At 41.9% G+C, this 17884-nt stretch overlaps 1 protein-coding gene and 1 pseudogene across 2 annotated transcripts in view; both read left to right on the top strand.

Moving 5' to 3' along the window:
- Window positions 1–17884, top strand: part of KPNA6 (karyopherin subunit alpha 6) — a gene marked incomplete at its 5' end in the record, with an annotated part of 38908 nt that overhangs the window by 15277 nt on the left and 5747 nt on the right. The window contains 12 exons of the mRNA XM_081055749.1: window positions 7490–7623; window positions 8357–8449; window positions 8857–8956; window positions 9856–9950; window positions 10636–10767; window positions 12069–12157; window positions 13091–13190; window positions 13488–13651; window positions 13826–13904; window positions 15494–15619; window positions 15931–16058; window positions 17704–17882. Coding sequence (XP_080911875.1) covers window positions 7490–7623; window positions 8357–8449; window positions 8857–8956; window positions 9856–9950; window positions 10636–10767; window positions 12069–12157; window positions 13091–13190; window positions 13488–13651; window positions 13826–13904; window positions 15494–15619; window positions 15931–16058; window positions 17704–17882 — 1419 coding nt within the window. The remainder of the gene's footprint in view (window positions 1–7489; window positions 7624–8356; window positions 8450–8856; window positions 8957–9855; window positions 9951–10635; window positions 10768–12068; window positions 12158–13090; window positions 13191–13487; window positions 13652–13825; window positions 13905–15493; window positions 15620–15930; window positions 16059–17703; window positions 17883–17884) is intronic.
- Window positions 3169–3577, top strand: LOC308500586 (2-iminobutanoate/2-iminopropanoate deaminase-like; annotated as a pseudogene). Its single transcript has one exon. The product of its transcript is annotated as a 2-iminobutanoate/2-iminopropanoate deaminase-like (transcript).

Here is a 17884-nt window from a genome sequence, read left to right as displayed (position 1 = left end):
TATTACAGATGCTGGGATACAACAGAGGTCCCTGCCTTTGTAGAACGTACACATCCTATGGAGGGGAACAGACATTGTCAATTGTGTAATGAAGGAAATGAAACATTTGTTTTGACAAAAAATAAAGTAGCTTTCTTTGAATTAGGATTAAGAGGGAAGGCTCTAGCAATTCTAAGAGCGTTATGGGCAGGGAGAAAAAAAACCAAAAAACAAAATATGAAGAGTGCAGCCAGAAACAACCTGATGGGTTCTAAATACTGAGAGGGCCACTGTGACAGGAGCATACGCTTATGATGAATGAGATGAGATGAAGATATAGGCAGGACCTTGGATTGTAAAGAGGATTTTATTCTATGTGGGAGCAGTAGTGTGTTCTGGTTTTATTGCGTTGATGGATTGAGAGGAAAGAGGGAAGCTGTTTCAGTAGCCAGGCAAGAGATAATAGTGAGTTGGATGCGATGGGAGTCAGGAATTGAGAGTTGTACATACATTCAAGGTATGTTTTGGAGAGAAAACCAGGATAGGCTTTGGCAATAGATTAGATGAAAGAGGTGAGGGAGAACTCTTAGGCAAACATCTTCAGTAACAGTTTTCAGTTACTATTATGCACTCATTAAAGACTCGATTGCCAGTAATTCTCAAGTTAAACTGACTGTAAATAGATAGATCAAGATAGAATCTAGTCTAAGAGCAGGCGCCAAACTGAATAGAATTTTACTTGTGTTGTGGGATGGAAAGAAGTAGTTCTCAGAAGTTGGATGAAAAGAGGAGGCCTTTGGAATTAGAGGTTTTAGATCACAGTCCAGCCTCACAATTTAATAGCTGACTGATCTTGTGCAAGTCACAGCACCTCTGAACCCAGTTCCTTAGCTATTAAGTGAATATGGCACTAACTGATCTTTCTCATTGGTTGTCAGAGGGGTCAATTAGATACTGTGTTTGAAAACAGAAGCATGATGTTGGGATATATATATATATATACATATATATATATATATAATTTTTTTTTTAAGGAGGGCGCAGCTCACAGTGGCCCATGTGGCGATTGAACCAGCAACCTTGGTGTTACTAGCACCACTGTCTAACCAACAGAGCTAACCGGCCACCCCATATTTAAGTATTTAACAAAGCCTCTGTCAAATTTTATTTCGCTGGCACAATGTAAAAATTGAGTATGAGTGCAGTCCCTGCTGTATTATTCTAACTGTCCGGTTAAAAATCAATAAGCTTGTCCCCTCGAGCTTTGCCCGCCCGGAGCTCCGCTGCTCCCGGCGGCCAGAACCGAGGGGTAGAGCAGCCCTCGGCGGCCCGGAGGGGCGGGCGGCTGTGCCCGTCCCGGGGCCCGGCGAGGCACAGAAAAAAAAAAAAAAATCAATAAGCTCTTTACCTTTTAAGGCATTTGAGTTTGTGGTTAACTGAAATTCTGAATTGTGAGCAGATTTGTTTACCAGTGATGGAGTAGGATCCAACCCAGAATTCTGATGGATTTGCTATTACTAATCACTTCCCTTTTCAGGAAATGAAAAGAACATGGAATTTGGGACCAGACAGGTCAGGGTTGACTTTTTAGCATCCTGGCTTACTACTTAACCTCTGAGTCTCATTTTTCTCATCTGCAAAATGGATTCGCAGGATTGTTGTGAAGAGTAGAGATATCTGCAGAGCTTAGCACATTATCAAGCCTCACTAGCTCGCTAGGGCTATGGGCTGTATATCTCAGTACACTCTTTTTCCTTGCCTTTTAATGAACTGGCATGTGGCCATAGTGTTTTAACCAGGAATCTTATGTTGATGCATATTTACTAGAGAATTCCTAGTTAACAGTCAGAGAGACCAGCTGAAAAAAAGCCATTTCAGCCTGGGAGGAATCAGGTTTCTTACATTCTTCAAGAGGCCTTAAATTGGGAGGTAACAGTTTATCTCTTTTATCTCTCTTCTCAATGCCATTAAGTAACTTTCAATACATCATGATAAACTGTAAAGTTTCCTAACTGTAACATATGCCCAATAGGCTGCCTGAATTAAAGCCTTGGCTCATTCTCTTTGCTTGGGCAGCTGCAACAACATTTTATTAGAAAACCTGCTGTAAAGAGGAGCAGCCACTCAGTTTACCACCAGAACAACGGAAGTAATTTGAAAAGACTGACTGCTTCATAGTGTTCCAGAGCCCATTTCCTTTGAAGATTGTCATGTCATTACCTAGGAAATAAGGCTAGTTCCCTTTCCTCCTTCATATAACTCTTTGGGGTTCTTCTAGGCAGGTGCCTTCAAGTGATTGCTTGGTAACTTTTTGAAGTACAGACCATGAACATAAAACTTTGATTTGGAAAATCCTAGAGCCAGCAGCTGTCCAGGATGTGAGCTTGAAGGTGTGACAGTTCATTCTCATCCCATACACAGGACAGCTGGCTGTATGTAGTGTGCCTCTTTCTGAGAAAGTGTGCATAATTTTTAAATTTGAATCTCAAAGTTTTAAAGATACCAGTGATTAAATGGGGTACTACCATAATCTTGCTACTTACCTACTGTGTGACCTGGGACTCAGATTCTTCATCTGTCAATTAAGACCTGTATTAATTTGCTAAGGCTACCATAACAAAGTACCACAGACTGGGTGGCTTAAACAACAGACACTTATTTTCTCACAGGCTAGAAGTCTGAGCTAAAGGTATCGTCAGGATTGGCTGCTTCTGTGGCTTCTCTCCCGTCTTACAGTGCTGTCTTCGTATTCACATAATGTGCTCCCTCTGTGTGCACCTATCTGCATCTTAATCTTCTCCTTTTTGAAGGACACTGGTCAGATTGGATTACAGCCATACCCCAGTGTTCTCATTTTATCTTAGTCACCTGTAGTAAGATCCTATCTCCAAATACAGTCACATTTTGAAGCACTGGAGGTGAGACTTCATATGAAAGGGGAGGGCGTAATTCAGGCCATAACAGGTTCCATACCTATTTTGTATTATTATTGCTAATCCCTTGATTCTAAAAGCTTAGAAAATGCATGGCAACGTTAGACATTAATTACCTACAAATGGGAGTTATAACTGCAGTGACCTATTCACTTTGAGAGAGTTCCCTGACTAAGAAAACCGAAGGCTGGAGTCTAATGAGATACGAGGAGATTGTAGTGTATGGGATTATTCTCTCAGAGGAAAAGGATTAGCTATGTCATCCTTGATCAGAAAGGTGGTCCGCGCTGTGAAAGCACCAGCAGCCACTGGTCCCTACAGTGAAGATGTGTTAGTCAATGCCACCGTTTACATCTCAGGACAGCGAGGCATGGACCCTTCAAGTGGGCAGCTTGTGCCAGGAGGGGTGGCAGAAGAAGCTAAACAAATGCTTACAAACCTGGGTGAAAGCTGCCGCTGCAGGCTGTGACATCACTAATGTGATAAAAACACTGTTTTGCTGGCTGACATAAATGACTTCGATATTGTCAATGAAATCTACAAACAGCATTTCAAGAGATTTTCCTGCGAGAGCTGCTTACCAGGTTGCTGCTTTGCCCAAAGGAGGCCGCGTTGCGATGGAAGCAGTAGCTGCCCAAGGCCTTCTCACAACAGCGTCACTCTAAGTGGGCTAGTGTTATTTAGTCTGGAATATTAATAATGTTTTTAAATTAACATTTTAATTTGTATCATTGCTGTTGGAAAGTGTAAGACTGACTAAAATATCTGAAGTATTATGGAAACACCACATGATAAGGGGAATTGAACATTAGATAATGAATCCAGTTACTGAGGTTATAAAGCTCTGTATGCACACTTATGCACACTCACATTACTGGATGTAAAAAAAGGGACATGCAGTGCATTGCGCACTTACTCAAATAAAAGTAAAGAGAAATAACATTCAGGAAAGATGAGTTGCTGTTCTTGAGAAATAATAAAGAGCACACCTAATTCAGTTAAGTCCTATTAATTTAATGGTGTGAAATATTTAATTCTCATGTCAGATATATGATTCTGCTTTTATTTGATTAAAATTTAAAGATTTAAGTTTGAATGGTAGAGGTAAAGGAGAAAAAGTGGACCAAAATTTTATACAGCTAGTACTTTTCTAATGTAAATAAAATAGACGAGCAAATTTTCCAGAAAACAAAAAAGAGATAACCAAAGGCTGTCTAACTTAGAAAAGGTATGATTTGTATTTTGGATTTCTTGATCCAGCCCCAGCAAGTAAGGTAGGGAGAGCATGATTTTAAAAAGCCCCTTTGCCTGCTGGTCCCTGAACAAGAGTCCTCCTTTGGTTGCTGATACCAGATGTACTTCTGCAGATGTTCCTCTTTCCAATCTAACCTCCCCTCCCTGGCTTCTCCAGTGAAGTCATAAACAAATATTTGTGATAGTTTCTTGTCACCATGGTGACTACAGCACAGCCTGGTTCTCCTTCCAACTTCACTGTCAGCTCTGTTCGAAGGAGAGGACAGCCCTCTGGGAGAGCCCAGGCTCTGGGAGAGCCCACGCATGAAAAACCATGTGTCAGGTAATGAGGGACAGCAGTCCACAGTGCTGACTTTAGACATCTGTCCTGTGCCAGCTAGTCCTCAGGGAACCCCAAAAGGGGGCTACTGCAGTTCCCTAGAACTTTTTTTTAAACAGTAGATCCACTTGGGCTTTGCCAAGTGGGTATGGAGAACTAGCACATTCTAAGACCCTGCTGCTGCTGCCACTGTTGGTTCACCAGGCTACTTTCCAGAATGACCAGAGGCACATCCTCTGAAATTTCATTCCCTTAGTATCTCTAACTCCAGAATTCAGCTCTCCTCAACTTCCATTTTCATTTTACTCAGATTCTCTTAATAGACTACTTTTTCCCCTCCCATTTATGGGTTTCCTTATTCCATTTCTACTTGCAAGATGAATCTCCTGTTTGAAAAACCAGCCCACATCTTATCTTTGGGAGATTTCTTTTTTCTTTTTCTTTTCAATTACAATTGCAGCATTATTTACAATAGCCAAGACATGGAAACAACCTAAGTGTCCATCAACAGATGGACGGATAAAGAACATGTGGTATATATAAAAACAATGAAATCTTATTTGGCTATAAAAAAAAAGGAAATCCTACTATTTATGACAACATGGATGAATCTTGAAGGCCTTATGCTAAGTGAAATAAGGCTGACAGTGAAAGACATACAAATACAGTTCACCTTTGAACAACATGGGTTTGGACTGCGGAGGTCCACTAATGGATTTTTTTAAATATGCAGGTTCATTTTCCCCTTTAAATCTGTATTAGTGGACTCACAGTTCAAACCCTTTTTGTTCAAGGGTACAATTCACATGTAAGTGTGCCTGTGTAGTTCAAATCTGTGTTGTTTAAGGGTCAACTGTATTTTCAGTCTGTGACTTGGAATCACAAAGGAGGAGGGTCAATTTAAGTTATAAAGGGCTTTTCAGTGGCAGGGGGCAATGTCAGCACCCCTAACCCCCGCGTTGTTCAGGGGTCAACTGTACATTTTTATATGGAATCTGATCAAAACCGAATTTATATAAACAGAGTAGATTGGTGGTTGCCAGGGGCTAAGGGGTGCGGGAAGTGGATGGAGGTGGTCAAAGGATACAAACTTCCAATTGTAAAGTGAATGAGTTCAGGGAATCGGATGTACAATGTGGTGACTATAACTAACTGTATTATATACTTTAAAGTTGCTAAGAGAATAAATCTTAAACATTTTCACCACAAAAAAATGGTAAGATTGTGAGGTGATGGGTGGTGTGTTGACAAACCTTATTGTGGTAATCATTTTGCAATATATTTGTAAATCAAATCATCACTTGGTACACTTTAAACTTAGATGATATCCATCATCTTAGATTTAGATGTCAATTGTGTCTCAGTAAAGCTGGGAAAAATTTAAAATGTTATTTGCCATTTTCACTATGTTGATATTTGCACTGATATTGCAAAAGGAATGGTGAGTAAAACTGCTGGTGCCTTAGCACAAATCAAGACAGTGGCACCGAACGGTACTAGTAGTCCCATGTAGTCTTCACCACCACTCACTTAACTGTTGGGGAAAAAATGCTGGTTTCACTTAACGAATCTCCTTGATGAAAACAGTACACATTCAACCCTTGAAAATGTGTCTGAAGGAAAATCACCTGTGGGATTAAGGTACTAGCTAAACTAGACACTTAAAATTGACAGTTTTTTACTTGAAAGAATGAACAGAAAAATGGTTATTCAGACTTCGGTATTGGGCAGATATTTTCTCAAAATGTATGATGTGTTTGTTGTCAAATTTTAACTTTCAAGTGAAAATTAGAATTTCAGAAAACCTGTATCTATCACTTAATGCACAAAAACTTTCCAATAGGTTCATAATAGGATAAAACTGAAGTGGGGGAAGATCAACAGAAAAATGGTTAAATTATGATGTATTTATACAGTGAAATAATATAGGGAAAAATGAATGAAATACATCTCCATGAAAAAACATGTGTAAATCTTAGAAACCCAGTGGAGGGTGGGGACAGTTTTCAGAAGACTAAATACAGTGTGATATAATATTTATGGATATAAAAATTGTGATCTAATATTTAGGGATATACTTAGCAATATTTTATATATGATTAGTTAAAACAAAAACAAACATCATGACAATTCAGGGTAGCAGTTTCTTTTGGCTGGAGTTAGAGTGGGGATGAAGGATCCTGGGATAGGGGAAGAGCCCACAACTAGATTTCCGGCATATTAATAATGTTCTAGTTCTTATATTTGGTGGTGGGTTTATAGAGTTTCATTGTGTTATTTTGCTTGGTAACTTAACATTATGCCTTTATCTTTTTGCATGTATCAAATATTACAGATTAATTAAAAAAATTTTTAATTAAAAAAAAATCGATGGTGGTCATATGGGTCATTGAAAAAAGGTGCATGGTATTCCATTGAATTGGATATACTATAATGTATTTCACCTGGCTAGGTTAAATATATTTGAGTTTGTTGGGCAAATCATATTACTGTTTTCTCTCTTCTCAATGAGGTGATGATAGCTTGTAAGCATTTACCATATACCTAGCATTATTCTAAGTAGTACTTCATGAGTATTAACCTATTTAATCCTTTAAACAACTCTATGAAGTAGGAACTATTAGGTCCCCAAATTAAAGAGATCCTGAGATCCTGAGGCCTAGAGGTTAAAGCAACTTATTGAAGATTGCACATCTAACAAGTAGAGGAGCCAGAATTTGGACACGCAGGTATAGGCTCCAGGGCCTATACCTTTAACTACTATGCTTATGTCAATTGCTATAATTATACTTATATTTAACTAATTTATTATGATTAAAGGAAACTGTGTATTGGTGCGGAGGTGGCATTAGGGATGTCCAGTGCGGTTATTGAAATTATTAGACTGCCTTGAGAAATCTATGGTCCCCCTGAGTGGGTGGGAGGGTAGGGACAGAAGCCCAGTGAAAAGGAAATGCTGTCCTCTGAAGAGCCTTTGCCAGTGGGTTTCTGTCTTCCCCTCTAGAGACCATGGCGAGCCCAGGGAAAGACAATTATCGAATGAAGAGCTATAAGAACAATGCCCTAAACCCTGAGGAAATGAGGCGAAGAAGAGAAGAAGAGGGCATTCAGCTCCGGAAGCAGAAGCGGGAACAACAAGTGGGTTAACCAGAATGTTCTCAAACGTACTGTTAATGGAAAGGATCCAGCCACTGATTGGCCTCCCCCCGGCACTCTCACTTACCTTCTCCTTAGGAAAGCAGCTAAGCTTGTGGGCCACTTATCTAAAGAAGTATTGGAAGAGAAAGAGAAAATCAATCCCTTACTCTTTTTTCATAATTTAGAACAATTTAAACATTTTTGTCTTCAGTATAACATTCTAGTTCTCGGCCCTTGTTGCCTTCTCTCTCTTTTACCCTCTAGTCAGCGTTAGGCCTAGCCCTTTAAGAGGTTCGTCATCCATTTTGGGGCTGCCTTCTTTTTCCTGGGTCATTCTTTGTGAGCCTCCCTGGGACTGAGACTATCGTGTCTCATCATTTGTGCTCTGCCACACACCCACTAAATTGGTACCTTGCTAGGCCTACATGCAGTCACTTACCCTGCTTTTGCCTCTTGCTTTACCATTATTCCTTACTCATCACATTTTATACAAAGGGCATCAGAATCTTTAAAGGGTTTTTTGCTTATAAAAATGCTCCCTTTAAAAATGGGAACAATTAGATATAACAGAGAAAGTAAAGCCCTGGAATATCTTTCCATGTCGTTGTTAAGCTTGGCATTTTCTGAATTATGCTAGCGTTTCCTTGACAGTTATGCCACAGTTTAATATTGGGTCATTGTTTTCTTCGTTTCAGTGAGTAATCTTACCACTGTCTCTTCTCTTTGCTTGCAGCTTTTTAAACGGAGAAATGTGGAGATGATTAATGAAGAAGCGGCCATGTTCGATAGTCTCCTCATGGACTCCTATGTGAGCTCTACCACTGGGGTAAGGAAGGCCCTTGCTTCAGGCAGGGCTGGGAAGTACCTCCTGCAGAACAGAAATTGGGCCGCTCACCGCATCTAATAGTTTTGTTGACAACCATGCTAAGCTCTTTCTTCCATGGGCCCTTTTGTAGCCGATCAGCTTAAAGAGTCAACAAGGATTCATCTCTGATGGAGACACCTGAGGAAATATTTAAGGGAAGCCATCACTTGCCTCCTAAGTTAGGAAACACTTTCAAATGTCCCAACTTGAAGCAGCCGTGGATTAAACAAACACCTTCTCCTGAACCTGTCTGATATGCCGTCCTCTTGCCCTCAGGTCCTTAGAAAGCAGGGTGCCATGCAGGATTATGTGCTCATATTTGGTTCTAGTGTTGGTTTGCAAAGTCTTGAACCTGTTTTATGTTTTAGGAGAGTGTGATCACAAGAGAGATGGTAGAGATGCTTTTTTCTGATGATTCTGACCTGCAGTTAGCAACCACACAGAAATTCCGGAAACTGCTCTCCAAAGGTACAAAGCCTGGTCCTCCCCAGAGAGACCCTACGTGATTTAGTGTCTTGTTTCTTCTCACTGACCTCGTCAACTACTCCGCTTCACTTACTCTGCTCTGGCCCTGCTGGCTTTGATGTTCCTTGGATAAGCCGGGTACATTCTTACCTTTGCAGTGGCTATTCCCTCTGCCTGATACTGACTTGACAGCTCCCTCTCTTCTATGATCAGATCCTACTGTAGTCTCAACGAAGCCTACCCTGACACCCTATCTAAAATTACACGCCATGCCCCACCCTCGGCAGTTTTAATCTTTCTACCCTGCCCTACCTAGTCTTTTCTTCCCATTACACTTATTGTCTATCATAATGGAATGTCTCTCCTCACTAGGATGTAAGCGCTATGAGGGCAGAGACTTGACTTTTTTCACTACTGTATCCTCTATAACTCGCACTGTGTCTGACACATAGTTCATGCTCAGTAAAAGTTTGACATATGGTAGGAAAAATACTCCTTGCCTCAGTATATTAAGCAGTCCTCTCAAGAAAAGAATGCTGGTCTTAGAAGGGAAATGTTTAGACGAAATGTTTAGAGTAGGGTTGCTCATCCCTTGGGCTTGCCTCTCTCTCTTACTTTCTTACTTGCTTAAGTAAATAAGACTAATTACTTGCTTAGGTTCAGTACACCAAAGATGAGTGTACTTAAATTAGGACGGGCTTTAGTCTTTAGCATCCCAGCTGTATGATACAGTTCAAAGAAGACCAGTTATTGTTAAACCACCTTACCAAAAGGGAGTTTGGGGATGTTTATAAGAATGAGGATGGTCAGGAGTATCTAGGAAGGATGGTGGGATGACCCCAGTGAATTCATAGCCAAAGCCTATCCTGACTTTTTCTCTCCTTCCTTTCTCCCTCTTCCAGAGCCTAGTCCTCCAATAGATGAAGTTATCAACACTCCAGGAGTGGTGGATCGCTTTGTGGAGTTCCTGAAGAGGAATGAGAATTGTACATTACAGGTGAGGCCTGGAGTGTAGGGGTACCAGACAAAAGCCCTACTTCCAAAAAATCGTAGTGGGATGTTTCTACAGACAAATCTCTCAGGAAATAGACAAGTAACATGAGGAAACTCTTAAGAGAAGCTATCAGTTGCCTCAGAAGTCTTGCCTCAAATAACAGCCCAAACCTGTTCCTTAAAAGAATTTCAAAGGAAAGATACCAGGATGTGATAGATTGACCATTCCGTAATAAATCAGAGGTTCTAGTCCACTTCTAACTACCTGTGTGACGTGAGGCAAATCATTTAGTCTCTCTGGGTTTCTCGTCTCAGACATGGGTAGTGAGTCAATCTTTTAGAACTTAATAGAAACTCAGCTGAAAGGGACTTTGAGAGACCCATCTCATTCTAATCCTGGTTTCAGAAATGAAGAAAGTGAAGCTCGGGAAATAAAGTGATTTGCTAAAGGACTCCTGGGTTCAGGACTAGACCTGGACTGTGAAGCCAGGTCCATCTTCCCGTTCTGTGATGTCGCTGCCGACACCTCTTCCTACCATTTAAAGTGGGGAGAGGAAAAGGCTTGTGCTTTGGTTTTTTGTTTTTGTATTTTTAATCAAGACCAAGAGCCTTACTACTCTGAGCCAGCTGGTAGGCATGGCTGCTGTGTCTGGAATGACTTCTCAATCATGGCTTGATCTCCCTTTCAGTTTGAAGCTGCCTGGGCCCTAACGAACATTGCCTCTGGAACCTCTCAGCAGACCAAAATTGTCATTGAAGCAGGGGCTGTCCCCATTTTTATAGAGCTGCTGAACTCGGACTTTGAGGATGTACAGGAACAGGTAATGGTCAGATTTGGCTTAATTTTTGATGGTACCTTATGGTATAATAAATATGTTTGGTCTCAGTCCCCAGTTCTGACAAAGAGCTTCTAAAACACTTGGAATTTTCTGAGCGATAGTAGTGTCTTTTGTTATTTATAATGAGCCCCTTTGTAACATTCCTGAGTCTGTGCTAATAAGATGGCTCATGGTGGGGCCCCTAAATAGTCTCAGGATTGGGGGTGCGGTGCGGGTCATCAGAAAGACCAAACATAGGATTAGCAGGTGGGAACTCTCAGCTCCAACCCCCAATCTTTCCACCTCAACCTCCCCGGTGAGGTTAGGAGGGCTGGAGACTGGGTTATAAAAACTCTTGAACAGTGATAATTCAGAGAGCTCCCAGGTTGGTGAACACATCAGTGTGCTGGGAAGGTGGCATGCCTGGAGAGGGCATGGAAGCTCTGACACCCCCACTCCTTGCCCTATATATCCCTTCCCTTTGCCTAAGTGGTATCCATTATAATCCACTAAATGTAACTATTAAAGTGTTTTCCTCAGTTCTGTGAACCTCTAGTGAATTATTGGACCTGAGGAGGGAATTTTGGGAACTCCTAAATTTATAGCCACTGGGTCAGAAGTACTGGTGGTGGCTGGGAATTGCAGCTGGTGTCTAAAGTGGGGATAGTTTTGTGGGAATAAGCCTTTAACCTGTGGGGTCTGCGCTAACTCCAAGAGTTAGTGTCAGAATTGAATTGACTTGTTGGACATACATTTGGTGTCAGAGCATTGATTGTTGGTATGGAAAAAAATACCATAAGTTTGGCATCAGAGATGGTATTGGAAAGAGGACACCACAGCACCCATTTCTCAGTACCAACAGATCATAGAAATAAAAATAACAGCTTCCAATTTTTCCACTGGATTTTTGCAAGTTGGATAGAAGTGGAGAGTGATACTGGAATTTTTTTCCTCCATTGCAATAGGATCAGTCCTACAATGCTACCAGAATACAACTTTTCAATCACTTTCTCCTTTCCTGGGGGGTGGGGATAGGGAGATCTTGGTTTGGCTTCTCTGGCTGCAGTACAGATATCAGCCTGTCTTCCCCACTGACTCAGGAACTCGCACAGGAAAGGTCCTCCTGGGGCAACTGCTCAAAAAGGGTGTCAACAGGGAGGGTATCTGAGCTCGTTTTGTGTCTCAGGCCTTGAGAATGGCTTTCATCCTGGTTGTCGTTGGGTACTTGCTCTATAGTTGTGAGTATAAAGTACTCACAGAAGTCACTAGGCCTGTGGGTGACGGTTCCATCATCCCCTTTTCAGGCAGTCTGGGCACTGGGAAACATAGCTGGAGACAGCTCCGTTTGCCGAGATTACGTCTTGAACTGTTCCATCCTTAATCCTTTGTTAACGTGAGTAATTAATGATCATCTGCACCTGGGGCATCTATAGGCCAGCCATGGGGCAGGTCTTTTGGGGGCAACTTACCTAAAGATAAGTAAATACAAAAATGCTAAAAGTGCATTTTGATTGCCAAAGTAAAAGATACATATCTTTTAGAAGCAAGAATATTGTGCCACTAGTCTGTGCCAAAGTGGATCTTAGGCTTCCTCACTTCATGGCGCTAGAATCTCCTGTCAGCCATACCTGCCCTGTTTTGAGCCAGGGGAGAGAGGCAGGACTAGCCCATCTGGAAGAATTCAGCCTTCTCTACAGAAGATATTGGTTTGCTATGGGTTTATGCATAGGTACATTGGAAAGCTCTGTTATAAACCTCAGGTCAAAGGCGCCATGAAGGGTCTTCTGGATCCTTCGCCATCCCTCCCTCCCATACCCTTAAAGTAGAACTACATTACATCTAAACCAGAATAATGAACTGTTCTTCAGAGACTGCAGTCTTACAGGCTACCACGATAACTCTTGGGCCCTTCACAGAAAGTCATTCTATACTATGTGGCTAACATAGCTGGAGACACTCATATTAGAACCCTCATATTAGACCTTCAGCTTTTATTTCCAAAGAGAGCGATACTTCCTATTTAGAACTTGTGGTTAGGGGTACAGTATGTCCTATCTTAAAAGCTTTGAAGGCTTACTCAAGATCCAGCCTTCTGTTCTTATTAGCTATGGTCTTAACTAGCCATTGCTGGTCCTTATCCTCTGTGAAGATGTAGGTTGGCCTTCTGGCCCAAACAGGCTCAGTTAACTTAGGTCTATGGGTAGGAAGAAACAGTGAGGCTGCTAGAGTCTTGGGGGTCTGATTGGATTTGCTCCTGGGGTTCACTGGCAACAGCCCTACGCTGAGGACATCATTGCTCAGAATCTGGCTTTGCTTTTTCCTTCAGACTCCTTACAAAGTCCACACGACTGACAATGACACGGAACGCAGTCTGGGCACTGTCAAACCTCTGCCGAGGGAAGAACCCACCCCCAGAGTTTGCAAAGGTAAGAGAGCTTCTTACCAGTTCCTGAGTGATAGCAGGTTCCTTCATAGGAAGGGGAGTTTTCAAGTCTTTGGGGAACCCCTTAGAGTCAATCCATGGGAAACTGAAAAAGGCGATTGTCAATGAAATAGGTGATCTTGTGTGCCTGGATGGTAAAGTGAAAAGTTAGGCCTGATGGTTAAATGTAGTAGAGATCTCCAGAGCTTAGAATTACTTGTAGAGGAGGGGACAGCAGCGTTAGTATTAGTAAAGCTGATGTAGCCCTGTCCCCCTATGAGTCCCTCTCTGCTTCCAACAGGTCTCCCCTTGTTTGCCTGTGCTGTCTCGCCTACTCTTCAGCAGCGACTCAGACTTGCTGGCAGATGCTTGCTGGGCCCTTTCTTATCTGTCCGATGGCCCCAACGAGAAGATCCAGGCGGTCATAGACTCTGGAGTCTGCAGGAGATTGGTAGAGCTTCTAATGTGAGTGGTCTCAGTTAGAAAGGGTACAGATTCCTTAGGCTTCTCCAAGCTCAGACTAAAGAATTGCTGTCCTGTCCAAAGGTCAGGAGCCGTGAGAGTGCTGTCAGTCTTGGTGGTCAGCAGGGCTGAGTACCCTGTGCTGGCCTCTGCTAATCCAATCTCCCTCCTCTGCAGGCATAATGATTACAAGGTGGCTTCTCCTGCCCTGAGAGCTGTGGGTAACATCGTCACTGGGGATGACATCCAGACCCAGGTGAGAAATAAGAGAGCTGCCTGTGACCAAAACCCTTCCCTACCAAGGGCTTTGGTCCTGATGGGAGGCAATATGGTCTAGGACAGAAAGCATGGGCTTAAGTGAAAAATTCCCACTCTGCCACTATCTGTATGATCATGGGCAACTTGGTTGCCTTCATTTCTTCTATAAATTGGAAGCAAATCATCATCCATCGTGTGCTTTTGAAGGAAAACTAAATTAACCTGACTTAGTACCTGGAACATTGTAAGGTAATAGTTAACAGTTTTTGAGTCATGGTCCCTTTGAGATACTAAAAGCTATGAAACCTTACTCCTACTTCCTGGACCTTTAGGATCCCATGGATAGTACCCCATGTTAATATCAACTCCAGTGAGGGTACAATAAACAGGGTTCTCTGTTCAAAGGCTAGAGATCAGGGTATTCGTTGGGTCTTGAGTGGTTGGCATAATTCTCTGGGATTCTTGACAAATTGATAGATGAGCAATCGCACTGAAACCCACACTCTCACTTTCTAAGTCATTCTTACGTGTGTGCATGTGCAGTTATTCGTAACAAAATTTACTGTTTTAACCATTTTCACCTGTACATTTCAGTGGTATTAAGTACATTCATGTTGTTTTTCACCCATCACCACCAGCCATTTCCATAATTTTTTCATCATTTCAAACTGAAACTCTGTACCCATTAAGAAATAACTCCCTGTTTCCCCCTCACCCCAACCCCTGGTAACCACCATAATACTTTCTTTGAGTTTGACTACTCTAGGTACCTCATTTAAGTGGAACCATATGTATTTGTTCTTTAGTGTCAGCTCATTTCACTTAGCATAATGTCTTCAAGGTTCATTCATATTGTAGCATGTGTCAGACCTTCATTCCGTTTAATAGCTGAATAATATTCCATTGTACGCATATGCAATGCTTTGTTTATCCATTCATCTATTGATGGACACTTGGGTTGTTTTCACCTTTTGACTATAGTGAATAATGCTGCATTAAAATTGGTGTACAAGTTATCTGTCTGAGTCCCTACTTTCAGTTCTTTTGGATGTATACCGAGAAGTAGAATTACTGGATCATATGATAATTTTGTTTAAGATTTTAAGGAAATGCCATACTGTTGCACAGTGGCCACACCATTTTACATTCCCATCCACAAAGTATCAGGTTCCAGTTTTCCACACCCTTCAGTACTTGTATTTTCTGGGGTTTTTAATAATTGTCATCCTAATAAGTGTTAAGTGTTATCTCATTGTGGTTTTGATTTGCATTTCCCAAATTATTAGTAATGTTTGGCATCTTTTCATGTGCTGTTTGGTCATCTGTATATTTTCTCTAGAGAAATGTATTCAAATCCTTTGCCCATTTTTAAAATTGGGTTGTTCATTTTTTTTATTGTTATAGAAATTCTTTATATATTCTGGATATTAATCCTTGCCAGATATATGATTTGCCTATGTTTTCTCTCATTCTGTGGTTTGCCTGTTCACTCTGTTGATGGTATCTTTTGATGCACACAACTTTTTAATTTTGATTAAGTCTATGTATCTAATTTTTCTTCTGTTGCCTGTGCTTTTGGTGTTCTAGGTTATTCTTAACTGTTCAGCCCTTCCTTGTCTCCTCCATTTGCTGAGCAGCCCCAAGGAGTCAATCCGGAAGGAAGCTTGCTGGACCATTTCAAATATCACTGCTGGCAACAGGGCTCAAATACAGGTAGAACAAGCAGGAGGGAAATCAGGGAGCAGGGTGTCAGCTGGGAAGGCATAGGGACATGAGAAGTTGTAGAATATTTGCTTCTAGAAGAATGTGTTTCCCTTTAGAAATGATGGTCAGTGTGTGCTGTTAGTCAGAGGTCCTGTATAGCGGAAGCCAGGTTCCTCTGTAGCCTCTCACCTGTGTAGGAAGAACAAAGGAAGACTCCCAGGAAAGGAAGATGTCTAAATCTTAGCTAATTTGTGGGCTGGATTTGATTTCTCTTCTTGTGATTTACTTTCTCTCCCCTCCCCACCCAAATCCTCTCACAGGCTGTCATAGATGCAAACATATTCCCTGTGTTGATCGAAATCCTTCAGAAAGCAGAGTTCCGTACAAGGAAAGAGGCAGCCTGGGCCATCACCAATGCCACATCAGGAGGAACCCCTGAGCAGATCAGGTATCACATTCCGGTTGTCTTGAGAGATATGTGTATGCTCCCTCTTGGCTCATGGTTTACATGTGACCTCCAGACTGCTTTTCTGGGATAGGTCTGCCACAGTCCAGCTGCAGGAGGTTTAACTGGTAAGCTGCTAGAGTGGCACTGGAGCCTGGAATAGATACCCATAGACCATGTACTTCTTTTCCCTCCTGGAGAATAGAAACCTATGACACAAACATCCATCTCTCCTCTACCTCTTCCTACCCTCCAGAGAATTTATGTAATTCTCAATTATCCATACAAAAAAGGACAACCATGCTATGGTTCATTGAAAGCAGCTTCTTTGGGAAATCATTTTTGGGGGTGGTACTTGGGAGAAGCAAATAGGAAGCTATTTTGTGTGTGTGCTTTTTTGGCTTTAGTTTCCATTATCAACATGAGTAGTAGTGGTGGGAATTGGACAAGTGTCTTGCCCTCAGCCTGTAGCCTAGGAAGGGGAGTATATTTAGCACCGTCAGGCACCACTTAATGACAGATATTATACATTCTGAGAAAGGCATCATGAGGCGTTTTCATTGTTGAGTGAACATCATAGAGTGCATTTAACACAGACCTAAACAGTATAGCCTACTCCACAGGTAGGTTCTATGGTGTGGCCTCTTGGCCTAAGCTACAAGCCTGCACAGCATGCTACCGTACAAAACATGAGATTAAATCAAGCACGAGAGAACATGATGCAATCAAGAGACGTGGGAAGCACGAGATGTGAGGCTGCCGCCAGCATAATAGCGTACTATTTTACAGCAAAGTTTTCTTTATAAGTAGAAAGAGTACACTCTCAAATGATGATTAAAAAGTACAGTATGGTAAATACCTAAACCAGTAATGTGGTCATTTATTGTCATTATCAAGTATTATGTATTATACATAATTGTATGTGCTATACTTTTATACGAGTGGCAGTGCATTAGCTTTGTTTACACCAGCATCACCATGAACACGTGAGTTAGGCATTGCGTTATGACATTGACAGCCACGACATCACTAGGTGATAGGAATTTTTCAACTCCATTATAATCTTATCGGACCACTGTTGTATATGAAGTCCATCATAGGCCAGCATGTTACGTGGCACATAACTGTTTATATAAAGCGTTAGGAGAAAAGGGATCGTCATTAAGTTCAGCTTTGAAGGATAAATACAGGGTTGTAAAAGGCCTTTTGGATAGGAAAAATGTATAAGTAAAGGTACAAGAATCAGAAACCTGGAGACCTTCACATGTCTGACAGGAATGCCGTGTCCTTGGAAGGGAATGATGGGAAGCAAAGCTAGAAGAGGAGGGAAGGAGCCAGACTGTGGAGGATGTGTACTTTGAAAATTTGTAAGCAGGGAAATGATGGGTTTAGAGTGGTGACATCGCAGCAAGGAAACATTAGAGACGAGGAGGAGAAATCTGGCAGCCTTCCACATGGTAATGAACTCGACCAGTAAACGGGGAGGGTGGAGAGATTGAAATAAAAGGTGGGGGGCATGAAGGTTCAGTAAGAGTGGATCGCGGAGTGTGCTGCCATGTCTGAGGGAGACCAGCAGGCACTGCAGCGCCTGCCTCGCACCTCTCTTGCCCTGCATTAATTTAGAACTTGCCCGATCTCTGGTCCCCAGGTACCTGGTCTCACTGGGCTGCATCAAACCCCTGTGCGACTTGCTGACTGTGATGGATTCAAAGATTGTGCAAGTGGCCCTCAATGGACTGGAGAACATCCTTCGGCTTGGAGAGCAAGAGGGCAAGCGCAGTGGCTCAGGGGTCAATCCCTACTGTGGCCTCATCGAGGAAGCCTATGGT

This window comes from Rhinolophus hipposideros (assembly GCF_964194185.1).
Source record: "Rhinolophus hipposideros genome assembly, chromosome: 8".
In the NCBI taxonomy this organism is placed as follows: Eukaryota; Metazoa; Chordata; class Mammalia; order Chiroptera; family Rhinolophidae; genus Rhinolophus; species Rhinolophus hipposideros.
The sequence above is the reverse complement of the archived record's forward strand: the minus strand, read 5'-3'. Positions and strand labels throughout refer to the sequence as shown.